Below are 26,363 nucleotides of genomic sequence, written 5' to 3' on the forward strand. Positions count from 1 at the left end.
ATAGAATCAACAAAAGTTGTCTGTTTAAAAATGACAATCAAATCTAATATTTTACATGCCAATGAAAGCCTTTAAGGTACAGGGATGGAAAGTAGGTGGGTGATGCAAAGAACTCGTCCACACACGTGAGCAGATAAGCAACTGGCTCTTTTCAAGCACAAAATGGCTACTTATTTGCTGGTGAAAATAAGTAGATGTTCCCAGGACAGGAAACTAGTAGGTAGTCAAAAGTAAGTGTTTAATTTATAAGAGTAATATATTCATCCAAATCAGGCAGGAAACTGAAGGTCCTTTAATAGAAATAAAATCACAATATAATTACCGAAGATTTTAAAACTAGGTAAATCATTAAGGAGAAAGTTACAAGTCAGCAAATTCCCATATGCACACTCCTCCCTCCAGTCAGCTGTCGCTTGCCCACTGCTCTACACACAGACAAAACACTAACACCCCTGCAAGCTGGAAGTGCTTATAGATGCATGGTGCTTTGTGTATGCTCAATATTTTGTAACAGAAAGTAAACAGGTAAGAAAACAAACAAAGGTCAACAGATATGAATAAAACACGAAAAAAAAAACAACAGCTAGAAAACACAATAAAAGCCTGGAGAAGCCTATCACATTAAAAAACAGCAACAAGAAAACTCTGAAGTCACCAAACAAAGACAAACTGAAGTAACAAAAAAATTATTCAATAAGAATTAAAAAAAAAACAAAAGAACCTCAGGGAATGGAGAGATGGTTCAGCAGTTAAGAGCACTGGCTGCTCTTCTAGAGGACCTGTTCATTTCCCAATACCCACAAGTTTCCAACCGGCTAGAACTCAGTTACAGGTGATCCAATGCCTTCTTCTGGCTTTCTTGGACACCAGGCCTGCAAATGGTACATAAATAAATGCAAGCAAACACCCATAAGATTAAAATAAGTCATTCAAGTTTTAGGGGGGGAAAATACCTTGGATACAAAAATATGACAAGAAAGTTCAATAGAAGATCTTAAAAATAAAGTTGAGAAAATCTCCTAAAAGTAAGAAAAAAACACAAAGACAAAAACAGAAGCAAAGAAATGGTAAGAGACGTAGAGAATGGCTGTAATATCCATCATCCGAACAACAAAGGGAGATAAAGCATCCACACACACAAAAGGGGAAAGACAACGAAACACAAAGCTATTTAAATCAAAGTGAGCTTCTGGTTTGAGATGTCTAACAACTGTCTGGAACACTAGGCCAAAATCATAGCCCTAGACCATCGGAGCACCAAGACAAAAACATAGCCCTAGATCAGCAGAGTACTAGGACTGAAACACAGCCTAGATCATCATGCAATGAAATTAGGAGCAGAGGTAATCTTGCAAGCTGCCATAAATGGGAAGAAAGAATGACACAAAAACTAAACTGCCTTCAGCATTCTTGAGTAATTTTGGAAACTAAAAGACAAAGGAGAAATGCCTCTAAATTTCTGAACATTCAAATTACTGATTTATGTGGCAGTAGAATAAAGACATTTTTACACATGCAAAATCTCAAAGCTCAATTTACTTCCCATGTATGTGTTGCAGAATGCCAGCATGAGCATCACCAAGAAATGGGAGTAAAGCAGATGGCAAGCGCAGACAAAGGGGACATCCTTTTGAGGACAGTTAAAACACCAGCTATAACACCTACTCATAAGCAAAACAGTAAAACAAATCCAAACTTAACACATAGCAGAACAGTTCAAAATACAAGCTGTGTCCAGAGGGAGGTTTAGATAATCAAAGTATAGTTGTGATCATGTAGAAACCTATATGGAGTATATGAAACGTAGAACAGTCACCTCAGACTCTTTGTCCAACTACTTCCCTGTTACTCAGTCAAACAATAATACTGTAAAGAGGTTTTGGAAATGTAGCTAAACTCCCAACATAACTGACTTTAAAGAGGAGAGAATCCAAGCAGCCTGCTTACATGAGCCACTTTTAAGAGTATCTCCTGGCTACTTGCCTAAATGGGAGTCTCAGGTACAAGCCATGAGATTTCATAGGCTCACTGATGATTTGTCAAGGAATGCAGATGAATTCTAAGGAGTGAAACAGGACCCCAATTGACAGCCAACAAGTAAATAAAGAACTAGGTACACAGCACAGAACTATGCCAACGAGCTGGATAAGTTTGGAAGCAGATTCATCTCTAAAGCTTTCAAGTAGAATGAACACCTAGACAAACAGATGACACCTGATCCTATTAGGACTTGGATCAGAGAATCTGGCTATGGCATACTAGGCTTCTGACTTTTAAAATTATAAGCTAATCAATGAGTGAATCTTAAGCCACCAAGACCTGCCCACAGGATGATCTGATGGGGGCAGTTTCTCAATTAAGGTTCCCTCTTCCTGGGAGAATTCATCAAGTTGACAAAACACCACCCAGCAGCATACAGAGCAATGGAAACTTGTATACTGAAGAGAGAGAATTAATGTAGGGTATAAACATTAACAGGAATGTCAACTCCACAGGATTTAGAATCACCTACTGCAACAATGAAAATAAGATTATGACTGGGCCCACCACAACATGTGGAACTGTATCAGAGGGTACCAATGCTAAGAACCACTGATCTCGTTAGAAGGATTGTTCACATGAAGTTGGGCTCTAGGCATGCCTGTGGAGGACTGCCTCATTCACTGGGCTGGTACCCAGGGCTACAGAAAAAGAAGGAGGCTAACTGAGCAGCAGCATCCACGGTTCTCTGCCACCAGACTGCGGATGCACTGTGAGCCACTGCTTCAAACTTCTGCCTCCTTGGCTTTCCAACCATGAGGCCTGTACCCTGGAACTATGAGCCTAGATAATTCCCTTTTCTTTAAGTTGCTTTTGTCCAAAAGTATTTCCTTACAGTAATGTAAAAAGTAACTAAGACACAAGGACAGATGCTGGGAAGATGAGGTAGAAAACAGAAAGTTAGCAATCATGTATGATATGTGCCTTACAATCATATAAATAAGAATCCTAACAGTAAGATTACGTTATTACTAACATTGGGAATATGTTAGGGACAGGAGTGACACAAACAGGTCTAAAATGATTATTCATTTTCTACATTAGGTAGTCAAGAAAGGATGTGAAAATGCTTAAATCAAAAATAAATGATAAGAACTAGCAAGATGGTTCCACAGATAAAGGCACTCACCACTAAGCTTGTCAACCTGAGTTCAATCCCCATAACCCACATGGTGGAAGGAAAAACCAACTCCTACAGGTTGTCCTCAGAACTCACATATACTCCACTCCACAGGATTCCCACCATGGTCCAAGTAGACACATATGTACAGGTGCATGCACATATCACAAAATAAATACATATATAAGTAATAAAAACAAAACAAATAAACAATAGGAGCCATGGAAATGGCTCAGCTCTGAGGACTCAAGTTTGAATCAAAATGCATGCTCTTGTAATCTCAGCTCTGGAAATCCCTAGGACCTGCTGGTCAACAATCTAATCAGCAAGCTCCAGGTTCAAATAAAGACCCTGTCTCAAAAGTAAGACGCACAGTAACTGAGGAAAACACTCTGCTTGCTGGCGAGCACACACACACACACACACACACACAGACAAGAAAGAATAGTATATAGATGTTACTTAGAGCAAAGAAGATGAAATCTAAAAGATACTGCTCTGGAAGCTAAAAAGAGATTCTGCAATCAAACAGGAAAGAGCAGAACAGTACTGTCACTCTTCATTAAAAATAAATAAAAAGCTGATTTTTTTACCCTATCTACATCTAAAATTAATATTTTTTAAAGATTCCCCACTTTTTCACACTCTCAAGCATTCTTATGCCTGACATATAAAATGTCAATTGCAGATAGGCTGTTAAAGGCTTGCTCCCTAGCTGATGCCACTACTCTGGAACACTAAAAAGTTTAGGAGTGCTGGTCACACTGGTGAAAACCGGTCAATTCAGGCACGTCCTTAGAAACTGTATCTTGTCCCTGGCCCCTCTCAGGCTCTCACTGTGCTTCCTGTCCACCGTGTGGTCAGCTCCGACACACTCCTACTTCCATGAGTTCTGTCTCCCCAGAGCCATGAACAGGCATGAGTTTCTGGAAGTATAAGCAAACACAAATCCTTCCTCCTTGAGCTGATTAAGCCAGGTCTTCTGCCACAGTGACAACTTTAATACTGGACTTTATACATGCAGGTACATTTGTCTCAAAGGTCTTCATCAATCTCATCCCTAAGTTACCATCTCACTAAGAACTGTTATCCAACAGTATTTACCAACACGAACTGGACACCAACTGTTGTCAGGACAGAGACCTTCACTGATGTTCCATAATACTTTCCAGTTAGACAAATAACCTACCATCTGCCCCATACTATGATGAAGTTAGTGCTGACAGACCACCTTAAAACACTGTTAGACACTTCCCCAGACTGTCACCGCACAAAAAGCTTGCCCTACTTACCTCTCCCTAGTACCTAGTACTAAATACCCACCTAACGAATAAATGCTTACTTCTACGGAAGCCAACTACTGACTAAAATGCTTAGTTATAGATATCAACCTCCACAGGCAAAGACTATCAGATAGATGTCCAGGTTTATAAAATACAAATGCAAAAATATGCAGAAGCTTACACTAATGTTGTGTTAGATAGTAACGTTTTCTGAAAGATGTAATTTAACAATGAACCTTAATATTCTCAAATTACTCCAAAAATATTTTAATCTATAATCTCTATTAATTAATTAACTTTACATCATGATCTACAATCCCTATTTTTGTATGAAACATTACATACTTATTTGCAAAAAAAGCACATTATTATTTTGTTGGAACTCCACATTATTGCCCAATAATAATGCATTGGTAACTAAATGATGATGATGAAGAAAACACAAATATTCTACAGATGTTTTGGGACCACTAAAATTGCTAGAATTGACATGCTGTAAGAGACACAAATGCTGGGGGATTCTGTTCATATTTCTCTCATACAGGTGCCCAACTGAAGCTAAAAACAAATGGTTACGGACCTAAAACACAAAGGATCTACCGTCTTTCTTCTGTTACCTACAACAGTAACAGACTAGTCGCTAGCCTTTTCTGAGGTGATTACTCTTGCCATAAAAAAAAAAAAAAAAGAAAGAAAATCTTTACAGGAAAATCATAAGTATCAAAAGATAAACATTAAAAGATACTTATTTTTATAGAGGTGCTTTAGCATGAAACAAAGAGAAGATGGCTCAGCAGTTAAGAGTGCTTTCTCTAAGCCCTCAGTTAGGTTACTAGCACCCACATCAGATGGTCCACACTGCCTGCAACTATAGCTTCAGGGGATGCATTGCCCTTTATGGCTTCCGTGAGCAACTGCACTAAGAGGAACACACACACACACACACACACACACACACACACACTCACGCGCGCGCGCGCTTTAAAAACTACATCTTTTAAAGTGTTTTAGCAGATAGTTTTGGGAGGATTATTTTGTTTAATGGCATAGTTTAGTTTTATTAGATTTAAAAAACTGTATGGAGGTAGATTATGATGGCTGCATACTGTGAATGCATTTATTATCACTGAATTGCATACCTAATTGGTTTAGGTGACAAAATTTCTGACATATGAATCTTACCAAAAACTTAAAAGGTGCAAAAATGCAGTTAAAAATAGTTTAGATCATTAATCATCTATTTCAAACTCTGAGAATTTGTAATGATAATACTCACCTATAAACATTTATAAAAGGACTAGGTTCAGCCAACATATCAAGAGCTCTTGGGTTCTTTAAACTAATGTTAGAAACTTTTAGACTGAGAATTCTGTAATTCTTAATGCAGAAGACTATCTCAATGGAAATGTCTCAAATTTACTTTTAATAGTACAAATGAAGGCACAGTGTAGATCTCTCTTTGTGAAGTTGCAGGTTCCTCTCTACCTGCTACACATCAGAACACTTTTTAAAAATTGAAAATTCTAAAATCAAAAATCACGCCTTTCCTCAAAAGCAATTCATTGATTTCCTGAATTCTTGGTTCTGACAAGGAGAGTTTTAAGTTTAAATCCAGGAAATAAGTAAAACTCCAGAGCAAGTTCATACTGAAATGACCTGAATGCCAGACAAGGTGCACGTGAGGCCCGAGCCACAAGTCTCACATTGCTGGAAAACAGTAACAAGAAATGTCTTCTTTAAAGTAGAGAATGCATTTCAAATATCCTAAAAAATATGCTAAAAAAAAAGTTGTTTTTGAAAGCATACAGCTTTTACATTTTGAAAGCCTAAAAGTAATATCAAGATTTCCACGAGTATTAACACAAATCACATGAAAATAATGAATTAAAAAAACAACAACTAAGCACCAGAGAACTAACTTACCTGAACGAGATGGATAAGTGTCGTCAGAATAGCACATCGGAGCATGTTGTGCTCTTCACTCTGCTTCCACAGGAGAGGCAAGTACTGCACCAGACATCCTACGTATGGTCGGATCTGCCACAACACAGACAAAAGCGGAGTCGGTGGGATCATTTAGTAGACAGGTAATATACTGTGAGAAACCTGACAAATACTGGGGCAATGATTTATTTAATATTAATTTACTAAATTAAAGATAAATCAGACAGTAAATAGAGAAAATTACATTGTGTTTTAAAGAGTTCACATTTATCCACTGACTCCACAGTTTCCTGATGATGTCTCCCTGATACAATTCCTATGAACAGGCACTGGAAAAGATGCAGAAAAGCTATACAAGCCCTGACAAAAAAAAAAAAAAAAAAAGGCAGGGATTGGAACTCAATCCGCAGAACCCACATAAAAAGGCTGTGTGCATGCTTGCAATTCCAGCTTTAAAGAGATGGTGATAAGTGGGGCTCAGAGTAATCCTTGGGGCTCACTGGCTGGCTAGCCTAGACTAACTGGCAAGCAGGGACAACATAGAAGCCCTGTCTCAAGAAGGTATGGCTCCCAAGGAGCAAAAACTAAAGGTTGTCCTCTGGCCTTCACTCACTCACAGGTACACTTGCAGGCATGCACCCTCACTGGCCCAATAAATTGCTGTGCCTACTATGAAACACTAAGTTAGTCTGTTGTGTTTTTTTAAGATTTTATTTATCTTATGTATATGAATGCTCGATCTGCATGTGCACCTGCATGCCAGAAGAGGGCAGTAGAGGATATAGATGGTCGGGAGCCACTATATGGTTGCTGGAAATTGAACTTAAGACCACTGGAAGAGCAGACAGTACACTTAGCGGCTGAGCCATTTCTCCAGCCCAATTAAGCTGTTTTTAAAAATATAACCTGAAATACAGAAATGAAGCACATCCTCAAAATTATTTTAATTGTTCGTTACTGGCCTGGTCTTAGGAGAGATGAGTGGCACACACGTACTCATCATAGGTCAACTTTGTCTAGTCAGGTCTCCCTTTCTACCTTTGCGTGGGTTCCAGAGATAAAACTCCAGTTATCATGATGGCTTGCACAGAAAGCTCCATTACCCAATAAGCTACTTCACTAGCCCAACCATGAATTTACTGAAAAACTGGATGGATAAATGAATGTATAGATGGATGGATGGGAAGATACACAGGCAGACAGGCAGATGCATGCAGAGAGATAAGCACACCTGCTCCAGATTCAGGATAATTGAAATTCTATGTGCAGAGCATGCTTGGTGGTGATGAAACAGAAATATTAGACCATTAGACCTTCAACATCATCAAATTCTACTCCCATGTATTTAAATTCAAATCTGTTCCCACAAAAGCTGTCTGTGTTTGCTTTTTAAGACAGGTTTCTTTATGTAGCGCTGGCTGTCCTGGAACTAGCTTTGTAGATCAGGTTGTCCTCAAACTCACAGAGATCCACCTGTCTCTCCCTCCTAAATGCTGGATATTAAAGGCATGTGCCACCACCACCATGCTTCCACAGAAAGTTTTTTATTCTACTCATACAATATCAAACTCTCTCAAAGGATTGCAAAGCTATAGAATTGTTGGTAATAATGGTAATAATAGATGTTTACCCCAAAAGTTAACTTGAGAGAAGACTGATTATTAACGATTCTCATCTCACTTTATTTCATATATTTACTCTCAAATATTTTATCCTCAAATATTACTCTCATATATTTTATTCTCAAAATTTGAACTGTACCATTATAGTAAACACCCATTATCTATTTAACAGTTAACTCAATTTTTCTAAATGGTCATTCCAATTATCACAAAAAAACAGATTAATTAATGTTAATTTGTTAAAAATGCATCAGTATTGCATTTTCTGAATGTAATTGAGATTTTAGTATGGATGATGAGGAGCCTATTTCTTCTGAGGAGAGAATGGTACCTCCAAACAGTGATTCCCTGTACCACTAGACAGACAGAACAGGAGCACACGGAGTAAAGCAGTGGTAGATGATGAAGTCAGGTGAGTGATGCATAGATGTCGATCTGTCCTTGGAAATTTTCTGAACACTTCACACTTTGCAGTGAAATGACAGTAAGGGTAAATCTCTATACCTAACTCTAAAACAGTTATGTGAATTCTGAAGCAGGCAATTACAATCACTTGGACTGAGTTTTAAAAACAGATCTAAGAATGTACTAGAGTCATCATATAAACAAGGTCAAAAGCACAATAAGGTACACCTCATGCTTGTCAGAATGATTATTTTATAACAGTAAGTGGTGAGCACTGAAGAAACTGTAACCCTGTACCTTCTTCACAGGTGCAAAACGATATGATACGACCAATAATGAAAAACAGTATGCAAGTTCCTCAAACGTTCAGAACTGGAACATCAAAGCCAGTGGGTGGGGAGGGAGGGAATGCACTATAGTTATTATATCACTAACAGTGCAGTATGGCAACTTTTACATCATCTCACTATGACTTACAGTACATGGGAGAATGTGAAGCCATTTTATACTAGTAACTGGCACCCACAGGCTTTGGTTTCCTGCAGGACAGACAGGAATGATTAAACATAACACTGAGCCTTCAAAAGTAAAAGAAAAAATCTGCAATATTTGACAATCTAGATGACACTTAAAGGCTTGCTAAATGAGATTAATTATAGAAAGACAAACATTGAAGGACTCTACTTCTAAAAAATATCTAAAATAGTCAAATTTATAGTAGAATGGTGACTTCCAGGGGCTGAGAAAGGAAAATGGGCATTTCCTAATTAATCTACTGGTATGAAGTTTAAATTCAAGACTATTCATTTTGGTCTATAACATGAATAATCAATATGTGTTTTAGGACACACTAAAGGATCCACCTCATGGCACGTGTACTTTCAGAATGTCGGAGGGAAGGAGGAGTCTCACCACTAGTGTCAAATCAAAGGAGATCTTCCTTATAGTCCAAACATATTCTGAAACCACCAGCATAAAATATTCAATGGTGTAACAAATGTTTCAACGAGGTTCCTATCTTCAGAGGTTTAAAAACTGTTATAAATCTTAAATAATAGCTCATTTTTTAGATGAAATTTTCAACAACATATTTTACAGAAGCCCTTCAATTTTCTTCTTCTTCTCCTTCTCCTCCTCCTCATTCTCCTTCTTCAGGAATGTGGGAGCTTAAAGACTGCTTGTCACAGAACTTGATAGCATTTTTATTTCAACTATAGATTTGTAGGACCTCAGAACTGGAAGAATGTAACTGCGCTTTCCTAAGATGTGTCTTCTGGGTCTAGAGCGATGCCTCAGCAGGTTCCTCCACAGGACCTGGTTTGAATCCCAGGACTCACATGGCGGCTTACACCATCTGTAACTCCAGGCCCAAGGGATCTAACACCCTTTTCTATTCTCCTCAGGCAGCAGGCATGCACGTGGTAAATAGAAATAGATGGAAAACATGCATACAGATATAAACAAATAAATGAAGGTGAAAAAAAATACTTTTTTTTTCCAAAAATGAGAACTAATATTCAAGTAATTGTACCCTATGGAACAAAGATGATGACCTCACTAAAATACCATGATCAGACAAAATCTAGTTCAGCCAGTGAAAGACAGTTTTAAGGGTATGTATGACAAGGATGTAAATAAAACACTTTGTTCAAAGGTTAGAAAAAGTTAAAAAAATAACTGATTTTTAAAACCATTTCTTATCGTGGTATTAGTTTAAAAAATAATAATGTATAGTGGATACTTAGAGCCCTCTATTACCACCTAAGCTTTTAGACCTGAAAGACGAATGTAAATAGAAATGCAATAGCGTTTTGAAGAAACACATGTAAAATAATTCATTTGTACAAGAAATAACATTTTAAAGAAATTTTCCCTAGCCAGATTTATACAAGTAAACAGACAAATCTTGCTTTTATAATAAACTTTTTAGTAAATAATTTATTGTAAATATATAGTATTCTAAAGCATATTAAACATTTGTAGTAATTTCATATCTCATAAAGTCCTGTAAGCTAAGGTCAAAATTATAATTCCCATCTTAAACATGACACAAGTTTAAAGACCTTACAAGGTGAACAGCAAGGTCAGAGACTTAACAGTTTTAAAAACACCTTCAGTTAATCATCTACATAAGCAAACTCAATATTCAAAAACCATCATCAAATGAAATAATATAATTCTTGTAATAAAAATCAAAAGTGCTAAGAAGTATATTAAGACAGCAGTGCCAATATCTGCTCAAAGTATACAGTGACTCAACCCAACCAATACAATTACAGCAATGTCAAGTGCACAGCAAAGTCAAGTATTCGAAGTTATTCTTGGCTATATTCCAAGTCTGAGGCCACACTGGGCTATAGGAGTCTCTGCCTCAAAAATTTACAAGGGGTCATGGAGACTGAAGAAAACACCCAGTAACTAGACAGGACTCCTAGTAGAGGGATGGGGAAAACCACCCAACCAAAAAAACTTTGACCCAAAATTCACCCTGCCTACAAGATGTGCAGGGAAAAAGAGCAGAGATTGACAGAATGCCCAACCAATGCCTGGCCCAATCTGAGACCCACCCCATGGGAGAGGCCAACCCCTGACAGTATTAACAATATTGTACTATGCTCACAGACAGGAGCCTAGCATAGCTGTACTCTGAGAGGCTCCACCCAGCAGCGGACAGAAACAGATAGAGTCTCACTGCCAAACCTGAGTGAAGAAGCATAGGGAGTATTGTGGAAAAGTAGGGGAAGGATAGAAGAACCTGGAGGTGACAGGTGCCGCACAGGAATACCAACAGAGCCAACTGACCAGGGCCTGGGGGTGGGGGGTGCAGAGACTGAAGCACCAACCAAGGACCATGCATAGACTGGAACCTAGGCCCCCACACAGATGTGGCAAATGAGCAGCTCAGGATTCATGTAGGTTCCCTAGTAAGAAGAGCTGCTGCTGACTGTGACATAGACTCTGTTGCCAGCTCTTTGATCACTCCCCTAAGGCTGGGCTGCCTCACCAGGCCTCAGGAGTTAGAGGAAGAGCTCAGTCTTGGTGTGACTTGATATGATATGCTTAGATGGGTGGGGGAACTCTCCTTTCCTGAGGAATAGGGGAGGAGGAGTGGTGGAAGAGAGAGGGAGAATGGGACCAGGAGGAGAGGAGGGAGGAGGGTACGAATGGGGTGTAAAGTGAAAAAGTAAAATAATTAATTAAAAAACATCTACAACGAAGTATAAACTTTTAACCAGTTACTTAAAGTCTCACTAATGTTGTCTATAAGCATTAAATGAGAAATATAGGCAGAGAACTTGGCACAAGAGAGAGGTACGTGACCATCACTCAATTAGTAGCTATTCTCATCAATAGCTCGAGGACTAATAAGCAATTGCAAGGTGTCTGAATTCACCAAAAAGTAGATTCAAGGGCAGACTCAGTCTGTGAACTCCAAACTCCATCTTTTCTAGAAATATTTCCCTGCTTTCCAAAAATATATAAAGTGGTAAACTAGGATATAGCCAGAGGATAATTATACAATTATTTCTTAGATGAATCATTTTTCACAAAGATCAAGATGGGAGAACAAGAAGAGCTAGATAATTTTTAAGAACTGTACATAGCATTTTTACACTTAACCATGGATATGATGTAAGCAAACATATGACCCCCCCCCCCATACATACACAAAATAGGGCCAGAAAGATGGCTCAGCGGTTAAAAGCACTTGCCATGAAGCCTGAACTGAAACTGACCATCAGAACCAAGGTAAAAAGGCTGGATGCCAATGGAGACCATCACCTTTAGCAAGATGGGAGGCTGACTTGAGATGCAGCTAGAAGCTTCCAGCGGCCCAAACAGAAACCCTGCCTCTTCACAGGTGCAACATGTGCACACATATACACAAAACAAATCTTTAAAGCAATTTGTGGACATATTTAGAAAAATATAAAGTAAAAAATAGTAATTCCTAAGAAAACTCATTTTGCTAAGTCACATCTTGCTGAGACAATAAACACTCTGAATTTTAAGATTATTAAGCACAGACTAGATCTTTAAAACCTGAAAATTTTTACTTTCTAAATACCCACACACCATAGATATAATCTTAATATTTAATACTTCAATATTCTTAAGTCTTTCACTTTATATTTAATACTTCAATATTCTTAAGTCTTTCACTTTTGGTCATTGGAGAGGGTATCTTGTTATCACTTGCACTCCCAATCATCCTCCTGCCTCAGCCTCCCTTACAAGAATGCACCAACACAACTGGATTTTCTTAGTCACTTTTAATAAATTTAAATATAAATGTCAATTCGGAAAAATAAATGTCAATTCTGAAAAACCCATGAATGAAATGATAACCTGTATGTTATAAACATTTTAAGGATTTTTGTCTTTTCTGCAGTATAGATAAAGCAGACACTAAGTTCTATACATATTCTCACAAAATTACCTGTACATTGACTCTTTCAATCACACAGGAAAGCACGTGCAAAACATGCATCTTTGTATCGCATTCTGTAACTTGCTGCAGTAACTGAAAAAGCAGTGTGAACATGGTTTCCAAATACTGTGGGTAGAAGAAAGAGAGGTTCTGGAATGTAGACTTCTCCATATATAAACACAAATCATGTCAAAGCAATAAAAATCAAAAAGACAAAATCTTAGCAATACTTAAAAACAAGCTGTCAGCATGCAAGACACTGCCTTTCTTTATTACTGCTAAAGTGTACACATTAGACTCTGAATTATCCACAAACTAAATGTTTGAAAGACCAGTCTAAGCTGTCAACTTGGCTGTTAACTGTGTCCTGTAACTACACTTCCATGAAAAACTGTTGCAGATAAAAATACAAAAAGGCTATGAATTAAAACAAAACAAAACAAAAAAACATTAACTGTTGTACACAAGAGACCATCAAACTGACACGGTCCTTAGTTCTTTAGACATGTACCTGTTATTCTAATGCAAGAAACCAAGTACCTCAAGTTCTCCATAAATATGCCACAAGCATGTTCACACGCATATACACAAGATAATAAAGGTATTTTTAAAATTAAAATACATCTAAATTACAGCTAAACTAGCCACAAGCATGCTCACACAGATACATACGAGATAAACAAATAAATGTACATTTTTAAAATTTAAAATACTTATAAATTATAAGCATACTCACACATAAATACACGATAAATAAAGGTATATTTTAAAAATTAAAATACACATAAATTACAGCTATAAAGCAATGTACGTACTCCAAAGGTATAAGTAGAAATCATTACAAAACCTGGAAACCAATATTCTTACCGGTAAAAATTGATCAGTCCTAAATTCAAAGTCATCAACGGGTAAAAGACAGTTAAGGAATACTGAAAATATATGAAACTTATCAAGATAAAAATACATCTACAGTAAATATGCTTATAATACATAAATTTTTGAGAAAATACATTTTAACTATCCTAAAAATTAATTTCACAAAATAACCAATTTTACAGTGCTCAACTTAAGGCTCAGTGTGGCAGTGCAGACCTATAATCCCAACATTAGGAGGCACAAGCAGAGGCAGAGGCTGGAGGACCAGAGGTTGACAGGTAGTCTCCACTGTAGAGTTACAGGCCAGGCAGGGCTACATGACAATGATTCAAAACAACAACAACAAAAGTTTACATTAAGTCCTTTAAAAAGTTTTTTTTTTTAATTTTATTATTTTATAATTAAAACTATAGAGTAGTTTTGTAGAGTTAGAGATGGATCCATGTGAAGAGCACCGGTCATGTCTGGGTTTGATTCCCAACACCCATGGAGCAGCTCACAACCATACATAACTCCAGGCCCAGGGTATCAGCCACTCCTTCTTGACTCCTCAGGGAATCAGGTACACATGTGGTACAAATTTGTAGGCAAAACACCCATACACCTAAAGTAAACACTTAAAACGTTATAACATTTAAAAAACTATTGTGGAAAACTTGCAAATAAAAAAAAAATGAAGGATATTTAACTTTAGAGTTGTTGCTGTTTCAATTCGGACCTAAAAAAAAAGTTAAATAAAGTATGAGTTATTTAGTCATCATTAGAACTATTTAACATGCTTAGTACTTAACGACAGCTAAGTTGTTCCAAACCACTTTTCTTCCTGTTTTTGTGAATTAAGTCATAGAGTGTACACCATGGGGAGGTGAAAGGATGTTACCCTTAGTTTATAACAAGTGAGAAAAAGAACAAGTATCTCGTTATTCCTGACCTTTCCATTTTTTTTTATAATTGCTTACGAAGCCCTATAGCAGTAGGTATTTCCAGGAATAAAAATAACTTGCCATTACGTCTGAGAGCATCAAACTGAAAGTAGCATGCAGGAGACACCAGGGGAAAGAGAAAATAGAGAAGCATGAAAACAAAGAACCTGCCAAGCCAGAAGTTATACAAGTGAAAGAAGGGACAGAGGAGAAGGCATTCAAGCCCCCACCTTTAATCTAACCATATTTACAGCAATTGCTTCCAAACTCTCAAATGATCTGAGATTTTCAAAATCCCACAGACAAGTTTCAGACTCTGGGACTCAGATTTCACTGTACATAGCATGTAATCCAGGCACACAGAAGAACAACATCTTGGGCAGGAGAGATGGCTCAGCGGTTAAGAGCACTGTCTGCTCTTCCAGAGGTCCTGAGTTCAATTCCCAGCAACCACAGGGTGGCTCATAACCATCTATAGAGGGATCTGATGCTTTCTCTGTCATGCAAGCATACATGCAAATAGAGCACTCATATACATAAAATACATAAATAAATAAACCTTATTAAAAAAAAAAAGAACAACATCTTATTCTGACATTTATCAGCCTAGCTGGCATCAATTAATACACTTTTAGTTCCCAAACCAAGTAAAATGAGTAAATTCTACTTTCTAATCTTTGAAATAGTATCTAAAACTGTCATTTCCTGGCTAAGAACACATTCCCTTCCTAAGAAAAAGCTACACTTTTCTGGACCTGTAATTGTACCCAGCATATTCTCTAGAGTCATTTTCAAGAACAAGAATTCTAAACACTTGAGAGGAGGTTCTGAGGTCTGGAGATGCTGACTTGACAGGCTGACATACCACTAAGTCCTGATCTTGAAGCAAGTTACAAATCGCTTCGTACAGCATGGGTCTCAAGTCAGACTTGAATTTCACAGAAATCCACTGACCAATGAGCCAAATCACCCTGCGTCGCAATGGCTTATACCTACGTAGAGGGGAGAAAAAAAAGTGGTAAATTAAAATGTTCAGCATTTCAAGAGTTCTTAGAATAATTTCCATTTAAACCTAAAAGCAGTAACAAATGTAATTTGCATTTACATAAAAACTAAATTTCTAACTATCACACAGAAGCAGTAGAGGGCTGATCTAAGTACATAAGGTTCTTAGATACATACAGGTGTTCTTGGAGTCTTCCGTGCTATAGAACTGTAACAGTCAGTAATCCCAGCACCTAGCCAACAGAAATGGTGAGTGCACAGACTGCCTGAGTGAAGAGTGGACACATTGTGAAAGATCTTGTCAAGTGTGTAAAGCACTTAAGTGTCTCACTTGAGGAAGATCCCAGATTTGATCCATAGTGTCACACACAAAAGCAATCAGAAACACAGATAGGTATATAAATTCCTCTTCCTCAAGCGACCACAAACAGTGCTAATGCCATAAACCCTGCAGCCGGCGGGTCTCTATATCAAAGTCATAATAACCCCATATATTCAATGTTTCTATTTCCATCTGTTAATCTCATGAATATTCTTTTCAGATCACTGTGAAAAGCCTTTATATTTATCTAAGTAATATTTTCATAAGTTTGCTGATTCCAGCTAAATGGTTTTGAAAGAGGTATGCAATTACCAAACATGACTCAGAACAAACATATCATAAAAATTGCAAAGCATTAGAAGTAACAAATAGATAATTTATTTCTCTGATATTGTTTTTTACTAAAATGAAGTTTCCAAAGATTTTTCTTAGGCAAAAAGAAAAAAAATCAGAAAATCAAATTTAAAGAATTTCCGTCCTCGAATTCCATTAAGAAATACCTTCTTGACATAAACTTTTAATGACAAGATGATATTTATGTCTGAGTATAAGTGGATCAAGCTGATGAGTATACAGTTATTTTAGAAAGTCACAATCTTAAAAGATGATTGAGCCAAAGGAAAAAAAAAGTTCATTAAAGTTTCAAAAAATGTAAATATTCCTTGGCGTCAAAGTACATAGCTCAGCAAAAAAAAAAAAAAAAAAAAAAAAAACAGTAAATGGATCCTTTCAGATAAAACAGTAAAGAGATCCATTAAGATAAATACCACTTGAATGTAAAGTAGAGAAATGCCATTTCAAGAGATAGGAGTTGCTTGAATGTCATAGAAGCAAAAATAATAGGCCATGTGTAGTATGAAGTAAAGAAAAAGCTTTTAAACAAAAACCTCAGAGAGTCCCGTGTTCAGGCCTACATTAAATAAAGAAAATAAGAAAGTGCAAGGGGTAGTCATATCTAGCCACTTAGAGGGTCCAGGCCTCAAAGCACAGTCCCTCACCCTGCAGCGGCCTCACAAGCTGCGGAAGCACTGCCTCATGCATGACTCACTAGACTAGGACTTGCATTTAACAAAACGCCCTACCAAGTGAGTTTAACAAATGTACATTCAACGCCGAGAAACATTGGTGTAGCAGCAATCTAACAGAAAACATAAAGTAAGCCAATACCTAAACATTTTTAATACCTACATTTCAAGGAAGATTGATATTTTAATAACATTTTGACCTATCGAAACATACTAAAAATATTATTACATCAACACGTACTCAGCATACTTTATACAGCTCTCACTTTAAATTTAAATGAAAGAGCTGGGAGTCATGGCATATGCAGTCCCAACACTTAGGGAGGCAGAGGCAGGAGGATCTCTGTCAGTTCCAGGCCAGCCTGGTCTACAAAGCAAGTCCAGGACAGCCACGGCTGTTAGACAGAGAAACCCTGTCACAAAAAAAAAATTAAATGAATGAAACATTTTCTTCAGCAACACTAAGCATGGTACAAAGTGCTTAGCAGCATCTGAGGAAGGTCCTGTAAGAAGATAGTGAGGGCTGCAGATCAAATGGCCTCGGTGACTTACATTTGTTTCTCTAGAGAGTATGTTTTTACCCCTTCAAAGGCTCCTTAACTTGCTGTGGTCAATGTCAGAGGCTATTTTTTACACAACCACCTCCAGAAGGCATAAAAAACTCTAAGTGTTAAAACATTTGGTAATTGAATCAATGGTTTAGTCAAGAAGCCACAAATTACTACTTAACTGGTCAAAGTTTCTTTAAAATATCTCCAGATCTTTAACTTTGTTGGTATGTGTTTGTGGGGAGAGGATTGAGATCTAGTTTCACTGTGCTGCTCTAGGTCCCTCAACTTCAAATGTTTTGTTGGCCTCAAATTCACTATGAAATATAAGCTGGCCTCAAACCCAAGGTCTTCCTGCTATGGCTTCTTGAGTGCTAAGATCCAGATCTCTAATGACTTTAAATATTTATAAAATGATCTATACATAGCTCATTCAATAATGTAGTCAACAATTATTTACTACTCTATGGCTACATACTATGCTGACAAGTCACTATATAGACAGAAGTAGCTCAACTGCATCCTTTACACACATTCCAAAAGACTCTCATAGTCCTTTCTATAGTCTCTAATTTATTATATTTATTATATTTTTAGAGGTTATAACTGTGTGTCTTTACACACACAAATGTGCACATGACAGGAGGTGTGGAGGGGAGTATGTATGTGAGTTCAGTGTTTATGGAGGCCGGAAGACTGCAATGTTTCCCCTGGAGCTGGAGTTAAAGGCCTTTGTGAGACATTCAGATGTGACTACTGCCAACTGTGAGTCCTCTAAAACTGCTTTTAACCACAGCCTTCTCTCCAACTCTCTAGTCTCTAATTTTGAAATAAGAACCATGAAACACCTTCTCCTTTTATAGTCTATCCTCTACAAATTAAAACACAAATCGAAAGCAAAAGAACTGGGCAAAAGTGCTACTATCTGCCATATGGACCTGGCGATAACGAATTAGATGCCTCTGTGAAAACGTTCCAACACTGTACAATAGGCCAGGCATCTTCATCTTCTCTATCTCCTCTCAATACTAACCATGTAACTGTTCCTGTAACAGTCACTTCTCATGAACATCACGGGATGGATTGCTACAGCATTAGAGCTACTTGCTGCCAGTACTTATGTTGTGCACAGCTTCTTTCAGAAAACTCTTACCTTCATCTTTACATAGAGTTCTACTTCCTTTCACCAACAAACTATTTCATATCGCATCAAATACTTCTGTCAGGATTTATACTTAAGGTAAAGTAACATAAAAGGTATCTCTTTTGCTTAGCTTTCAGTTATAATATTTGTAAGTCATATTCCTTTCCATGCTAAATATAATCAAAATCATACAAAGTTGTTGAATTGGGTTTTCTGCTCCTTAAAATTAAGTAAGTAAAGTGAGTGTGTAAAACGCACAAAAAAAATTTTACTTGCCTATTATGAGAAACTTGTAATTCTGGAAGAAGTTGTGTTTTAAACCACTGATCAAAATCAACACTGTCAAACAGCTCAAAAGCAGCTAATCCCACAGCATTATACACTGAGAAGAAAAAAAGAAAGAAATTAAAGATTTTAGAAATTGCTCATATATAAAAATCTGAACCTATTTTGAAACATAAAATGTACTCAGGAAAAATACAATACTAACACAGATTACTAAAAACATCTTAGAGACACTGATTAAATTATTTTATCTCAAGTTTGTCCTAAGCACTCTTAGTATTTTCAAAAAGAAAACTAAATCCAGTCTAACAAGTCAAATTTCAAATATTAAAAATTAGTATCTGATTCTAAATGCGAGACATATTTTATGATCTTGCCCCAGTCCACTTTTCTCCAGTTTATCTTGCACACAATTCCTTAGCTGCTTGTGACTATGCAATTAAACCAAAGCAGTCAGACTGCAAACTCTACCTGCAGCTGCTCATTTAACCTTCAAGTCTTCATAAATACTGCAGTCCTCCCAGAACCTACTCTGGCCTCCTCACGTTACAGAGCATTCTGAGCTCCAGTTCTTTAAACGGGAAAGTGCCCCCATCCATAACTCCCTTGCTTTTAGCACCTGCTTTAGTATTAACCATTTCAAACAGTGGTAAAATTAACTGCATACATGCTTTATTTCCCTCAATTGACAGTTCTTGGTTTTAGTTATTTTTATATCCAAATTCTCAAAGCACATAATCTACCACAAAATTAATCCTCTATCTACAGGGTAAACACATATTTCTAATTCACTTAAGTCCAACATACCAGCATCTTTGATTAACAGTGCATTCATATCTTCTACATTGGTTGGACCTAAGAAAACAAAAACAAAAAAAACAAAGAATCAGTAAAAAATAAAAAACCCTAATTTTAAATTTTTAAAATAATTATAATTGATAAAAATTACACACGAACATGTAAGTTTGATATATCCATATACTGTGTAATATTTAAATCAAGTTAAAACACTTAAAACCTAAGTTTCTGAAATATAAATGCTATTGTTCAATAGTTACATTGTTATAAAACAGCACATGAGAACTTAACTTGTGATCAAATTTATCCTCCCATCCAACAGAGCCTTCTCCCTAACCTCGAGAGCCACCATTCTCCTCTCAACTTCTGAGATTCAGATTTTCTTTTCTTTTCTTTTTTTCCATATGAGAAAGATTATTTAGTACTTGTCTTTTGGTACAACATTTACTTTTAAAAGTGCTAATTTTAACCTGTACTTTAAATATATGATTTATGTACATTTATGTTGTAAAAAAGAAAGATTTATGCAAACAATGTATAGTAATTAAATCAAGCTAGTTAATAAACCACCTCAAATACTTAATGCTTTTTTTTAGCCATCTCAAGCTAAAAATAATACCTAATGACTCTTAGCAATTTCAAGATTTAGATTCTTGCTGACTATTTTTTCCAGCATTTACAAAGAATCCTGTTATTTCACCTGATGTTCTGTACTGTGATCATCACTCCATTTCCCTTCCCCAACTTTTTTTTAACACTATTATATTTTTGACTCATATGAGCTAATTTTACACTTAACATGAAGGTGAAGACGTGGAATATTTCATTTAGCACAGTATTTTCCAATCCCATTCATGGTGCCATCAACGAGGGATTCTGTCTTTACTAATGCTAAGTAATATTACACTGTATCTGTATATCTCACTTTTTTTAGACATTCATCTGTTGATAGTCACTTAGGTTTTTATTTAATCATAATTTCTGAATTCATTTAATTATAACCCATCTTATGGTACCAAACACATATATAGAAAGAGGGATATGGCTTAGTGAACACTTACCTAATGTGGGCAAAGCCTAGATTCTAATCTCCAGGATCACAAAATGACAATAACAAATTAAATATGCTTGAAATTCTTATGACAAGCAGCATGGTAGTTACTTACTAGAAAAGGAATCCTTTCAAATCGAGAATAAAAAGATAATCATATGGAGGTGGAAGAAGAGGTGAAGCAGGGTGGGAGCAAGCATGCAGACAGGACTAACAAAAGGTGGTGGTGCAGGCCTGTACCCCTACCACTCTGCAGGCAGAGCCAGGGCAAAAGAATCAAAAAACCCAGGGAAGCCTGATATACACATTGAAACTGTTATAGGAAAAGAGAAGAAAAGACAAAAAAAAAAAAGGAGCTGGATATGGTGGCCTATACCTGATGGAAGACACCACCGTTTAAAAAATAATTCCTGTGTATCTCCTGAAGAAACTTAGAATGGTTTTCAAAGTACTCTGTTATTGGTAAATATGAACATTTAGGCTTAATGTACCAAAGAGCTGGAATAAGTACAACCCCAAATAAGCAAATTGATCCAGAACCAGAAAGAAAACTCAATTGGGATGGAAGAAATCGATGAATCTGTCAAAGAAAATGTTAAATCTAAAAAATTCCTAACACAAACCATCCAAGAAATCCAAGACAATATGAAAAGACAAAACCTAAGAAAAATAAGAATAGAGGAAAAAGAAAATTCCCGTCTCCAAAGCCAAGAAATCATAGAAGAAAATTTCCCCAATTAAAAGAGAGGCTTATAAGCATACAAGAGGCCTACAGAACACCTAATAGATTAGACTAGAAAGGAAAATCCTCCCGCCACATTAATAATGAAAACAGTAAATATACAGAAGAAAGAAAAAATACTAAAAGCTGCAAGAGAAAAAGGACAAGTACATATAATGGCAAACCCATCAAAATCACACCTGACTTCTCAACAGAGACTATTAAAGTCAAAAGGGCCTGGATGGATATCATGCATACCCTATGAGAACACAGATGTCAGCCCAGGCTACTATGCCCAGCAAAACTCTCAGTCATCATAGATGGAGAACACAAGATATTCAACGACAAAAACAAATTTCAACAATACCTACCCACAAATCCAGCATTACAGAAGATACTAGAAGGAAAAACACAACCCAAGAAAACTAACTAACTTCAGGTAAACACAGGAAATAAATAACCGCACTACAGCAAAACTAAAAGTAGCCAAGCACACAAATACACTACCATAACCAACATCAAAATCAAAGGCTCTAAACCCACGGGTCATCAATCTCTCTCAATGTCAATGGACTCAACTCTCCAATAAGAAGACACAGACTAACAGAATGGATGCATAAACAAGACCCAACAATCTTTTGCATACAAGAAACATATCTAAGTCACAAAAATAGACATTACCTGAGGGTAAAGGGATGGAAGATGGTTCTCCAAGCAAATGGACCTAAGAAGCAATCAGGAGTAGCCACACATTCTAACATCTAATAAAACAGACTTTCAACCAAAATTAATCCAAAGAGATGGGGAAGAACACTTCATACTCATCAAAGGAAAATTCCAACAAGAAGACACCACAATCCTGAATATCTATGCCCCAAATACAAGGGTACCCACATTTGTAAAAGAAACACTGATAAAACTGAAACCATACATGGATCCCCATACATTAATAGTGGGAGACTTCAATACCCCACTCTCAACAAAGGACCAGTCAATTAAACAGAAATTAAACAAAGAAACAATGACTCTAACAAAGGTCATGAATCAAATGGACCTAACAGACATCTACAGAACCTTTTACCCCAAAACAAAAGAATTTACCTCCTTCTCAGCACCTCATGGAAATTTCTCCAAAATTGACCATATAATCAGTCACAAAGCAAGACTCAACAGAAGACTGAAATAATTGCTTGTGTCCTATCTGAACACCATGGACTAAAGCTGGACCTCAGCAACAACAGAAAGAGCAAAAAGCCTATGCATACATGGAAACTGCACAACTTGGCACTCAATGACAGCTGGGTCAGGGAAGAAATAAAGAAAGAAATTAAAATCTTCCTAGAATTCAATGAAAATGAAGGCGCAACATACCCAAACTTATGAGACACAATGAAAGCAGTGCTAAAGTCCATAGCAGTAAGTGCCTTCAAGAAGAAGAAATTCGAAACATCTTATTCAAGCAACTTAATGGCTCACCTGAAAGCCCTAGAGGGAAAAAAAAGAAGCAAACACACCCAAGAGTAGATGGCTAGAAATGATCAAACTCAGGGCTGAAATCAATCAATTAGAAACAATTAAACAATTCAAAGAATCAATGAAACCAAGAGCTGGTTCTTTGAGAAAATCAACAAGATAGAAAAACCCTTAGCCAAAATCACTAAAAGGCACAAAGACATCATCCAAATCAACAAAATCAGAAATGAAAAGGGGGACATGACAGCAGACATTAAGGAAATTCAGTCATTAGGTCTTACTTCAAAAGCCTATACACCACAAAATTTGAAAATATAAAAGAAGTGGACAATTTTCTTGATAGATTCCACTTACCAAAGCTAAATCAAGAACAGGTAAATAAATTAAATTGTCCTATATCACCTAAGGAAATAGAAGCTGTCATCAAAAGCCTCCCACCAAAAAAAAAAAAAAAAAAAAAAAAAACCTCAGGGCCAGACAGTTTCAGCTCAGAATTCTATCATACCTTCAAAAAAAGAACTAACACCAATTCTCTTCAAACTATTCTACAAAATAGAAACAGAAGAACATTACCGAACTCATTCTATGAAGCCACAGTCACCTTAATACCTAAACCTCACAAAGACCCAACAAAGAAAGAGAATTTCAGGCCAGTCTCCCTTATGAATATTGATGAAAAAATACACAATAAAATATTCACAAACCAAATACAAGAACACATCAAAGATACCAAATAGGCTTCATCCCTGGAATGCAGGGGTGGTTCAATATACAGAAATCCATCAATGTAATCCACCATGTAAACAAACTGAAAGAAAAAAAAAACACATGATACTCTCCTTGGATGCTGAAAAAGCATTTGACAAAATCCAACACCTATTCATGTTTAAAGTCTTGGAGAGATCAGGGATAAAAGGCACTTACCTAAACATAGTAAAGGCAACATACAGCAAGCCTATAGCCAACATCAAACTAAACAGAGAGAAATTTAAATCAATCCCACTGAAATAAGGGACAAGGCAGGGCTGCCCACTCTCTTCATATCTCTTCAACATAGTTCCTGAAGTCCTTGCTAGAGCAATAATACAATTAAAGGAGGTCAAGGGGATACAAATTGGAAAGGAAGAAGTCAAAATATCACTACTTGCAGATGATAATAGTATACATGAGTGACTGCAAAAATCTACCAGGGAACTCCTACAGCTGATAAACATCTTCAGCCAAGTGGCTGGAGACAAAATTAACTCAAAAAATCAGTAATCCTCCTGTACACAAAAGACAAATGGGATGAGAAAGAAATTAGAGAAATAAAACCCTTCAGAATAGCCACAAAGAACATAAAGTACCTTGGTGTAACTTTAACCAAGCAAGTCAAATACCTGTATTAAAAAAAACTTTTAAGTCTCTGAAGAAAGAAATAAAAGAAGACATCAGAAGATGGAAAGATCTCCCATGGTCAGGGCTTAGCAGGATTAACATAGTAAAAATGGCCATCTTACCAAAAGCAATCTACAGATTCAATGCAATTCCCATCAAATTACCAACACACTTCTTTACAGACCTGGAAAGAAAAATTCTCAACTTCATATGGAATAACAAGAAACCCAAAATTGCTAAAACAATCCTCTACAATAAAAGATCTTCTGGAGGTATCTCCATCCCTGATCTCAAGCTGTACTATACAGCAACAGTAATAAAAATTGCATGGTACTGGCATAGAAACAGAATGGTGGATCAATGGAACCGAATAGAAGACCCAGAAATAAACCCACACACTTATGGACACCTGATCTTTAACAAAACCATACAATGGAAAAAAGACAGCATCTTCAACAAATGGTGCTGAACTAACTGGATGTCTACATGTAGAAAAATGCAAATAGATCCATACTTATCACCCTGCATAAAACTAAAGTGCAAGTGGATCAAAGACCTCAACATAAAACCAGACACACTAAACCTGTTAGAAGAAAAAGTGGGGAAGAGCCTTGAACTCATTGACACAGGAGACAACTTCCTGAACAGAACACCAACAGCACAGGCTCTAAGATCAACAATCAATAAATGGGACCTCATGAAACTGAAAAGCTCCTGTAAAGCAAAGGACACTGTCGTCAGAACAAAATGACAGCCTATAGATTGGGAAAGGATCTTCACCAACCCTCTATCTGACAGAGGGCTAATGTCCAGAATATATAAAGAACTAAAGAAGTTAAACAGCAACAAATCAAGTAACTCAATTAAAAAACGGGGTACAGAGCTAAACAGAGAATTCTCAATAGAGGAATATTGAACAGCAGAGAAACACTTAAAGAAATGCTCAACAACCTTAGTCATCAGGGAAATGCAAATCAAAACGACCCTGACATTTCACCTTACACCTACCAGAATGGCTAAGATCAAAAGCTCAAGTTACAACACATGCTGAAAAGAATATGGAGAAAGGAGAACCCTCCTCCATTGCTCGTGAGAATTTAAACTTGTACAACCACTTTGGAAATCAATCTGGCCCTTTCTCAGACAATTAGAAATAGTGCTACCTCAATATCAAGCTAAACCACTCGTAGGCATATATCCAAAAGATGCTCAAGTAAATACATTTGCTCAACCATGTTCACAGCAGCTTTATTCATAATAGCCAGAATCTGGAAACAACCCAGGTATCCCTCAGTTGAGGAATGGATACAGAAATTGTGTTGCATTCATACAATGGAATACTATTCAGCAATTAAAAACAAGGAAATCATGAAATTTGCAGGCAAAATAGTGGGGACTAGAGAAGACCATCCTTAGTGAGGTATCCCAGAAGCAGAAAGACACATATGGTATATACTCACTTATAAGGGAATATTAGGCATAATATAGCATGAACATACTAAAATCTGTACATTTAAGAAGCTAATCAAGAAGGAGGACCCTGGATAAGATGATCAATCCTCACTCAGAAAGGCAAATGGGGTGGGCATCAGAAGAGGGAGAAAAACAGTGAACAGGACAGGAGCCTAGCACAGAGGCCTCTGAAAGACTCTACTCAGCAGGGTATCAAAGCTGATGCTGAGGCTCATAGCCAAACTTTGGGCAGAGAGCAGGAAATCTTATGAAAGAAGGGGGAGACAGAAAGACCTGAAGGGGACAGGAGCTCCACAATTAGAGAAAGAAAGAAAAAATGTCTGGGCAAAGGGATCTTTTCTGAAACTGATACTCCAACCAAGGACCATGATTGGAGATATCCTGCTCTGTGTGTAAGTAGGTTCCCTAATAATGGGAACAGGGACTGTCTCTGACATGAACTCAGTGGCCTGTTCTTTGATCACCTCCCCCAGATGGGGGTGCAGCCTAACCAGGC

General features: G+C 37.0%; 1 protein-coding gene across 1 annotated transcript in view; it reads right to left on the reverse strand.

Moving 5' to 3' along the window:
* Ipo11 (importin 11) overlaps positions 1 to 26,363 on the reverse strand; it is a 182,722-nt gene that overhangs the window by 99,504 nt on the left and 56,855 nt on the right. The window contains exons 14-20 of the mRNA XM_060385692.1: positions 19,782 to 19,829; positions 18,966 to 19,071; positions 15,511 to 15,637; positions 14,407 to 14,440; positions 13,714 to 13,754; positions 12,856 to 12,972; positions 6,367 to 6,480 (exon numbers count right to left, since the gene is read on the reverse strand). Coding sequence (XP_060241675.1) covers positions 6,367 to 6,480; positions 12,856 to 12,972; positions 13,714 to 13,754; positions 14,407 to 14,440; positions 15,511 to 15,637; positions 18,966 to 19,071; positions 19,782 to 19,829 — 587 coding nt within the window. The remainder of the gene's footprint in view (positions 1 to 6,366; positions 6,481 to 12,855; positions 12,973 to 13,713; positions 13,755 to 14,406; positions 14,441 to 15,510; positions 15,638 to 18,965; positions 19,072 to 19,781; positions 19,830 to 26,363) is intronic.

This window comes from Meriones unguiculatus, chromosome 6, assembly GCF_030254825.1.
Source record: "Meriones unguiculatus strain TT.TT164.6M chromosome 6, Bangor_MerUng_6.1, whole genome shotgun sequence".
Classification (NCBI taxonomy): Eukaryota; Metazoa; Chordata; class Mammalia; order Rodentia; family Muridae; genus Meriones; species Meriones unguiculatus.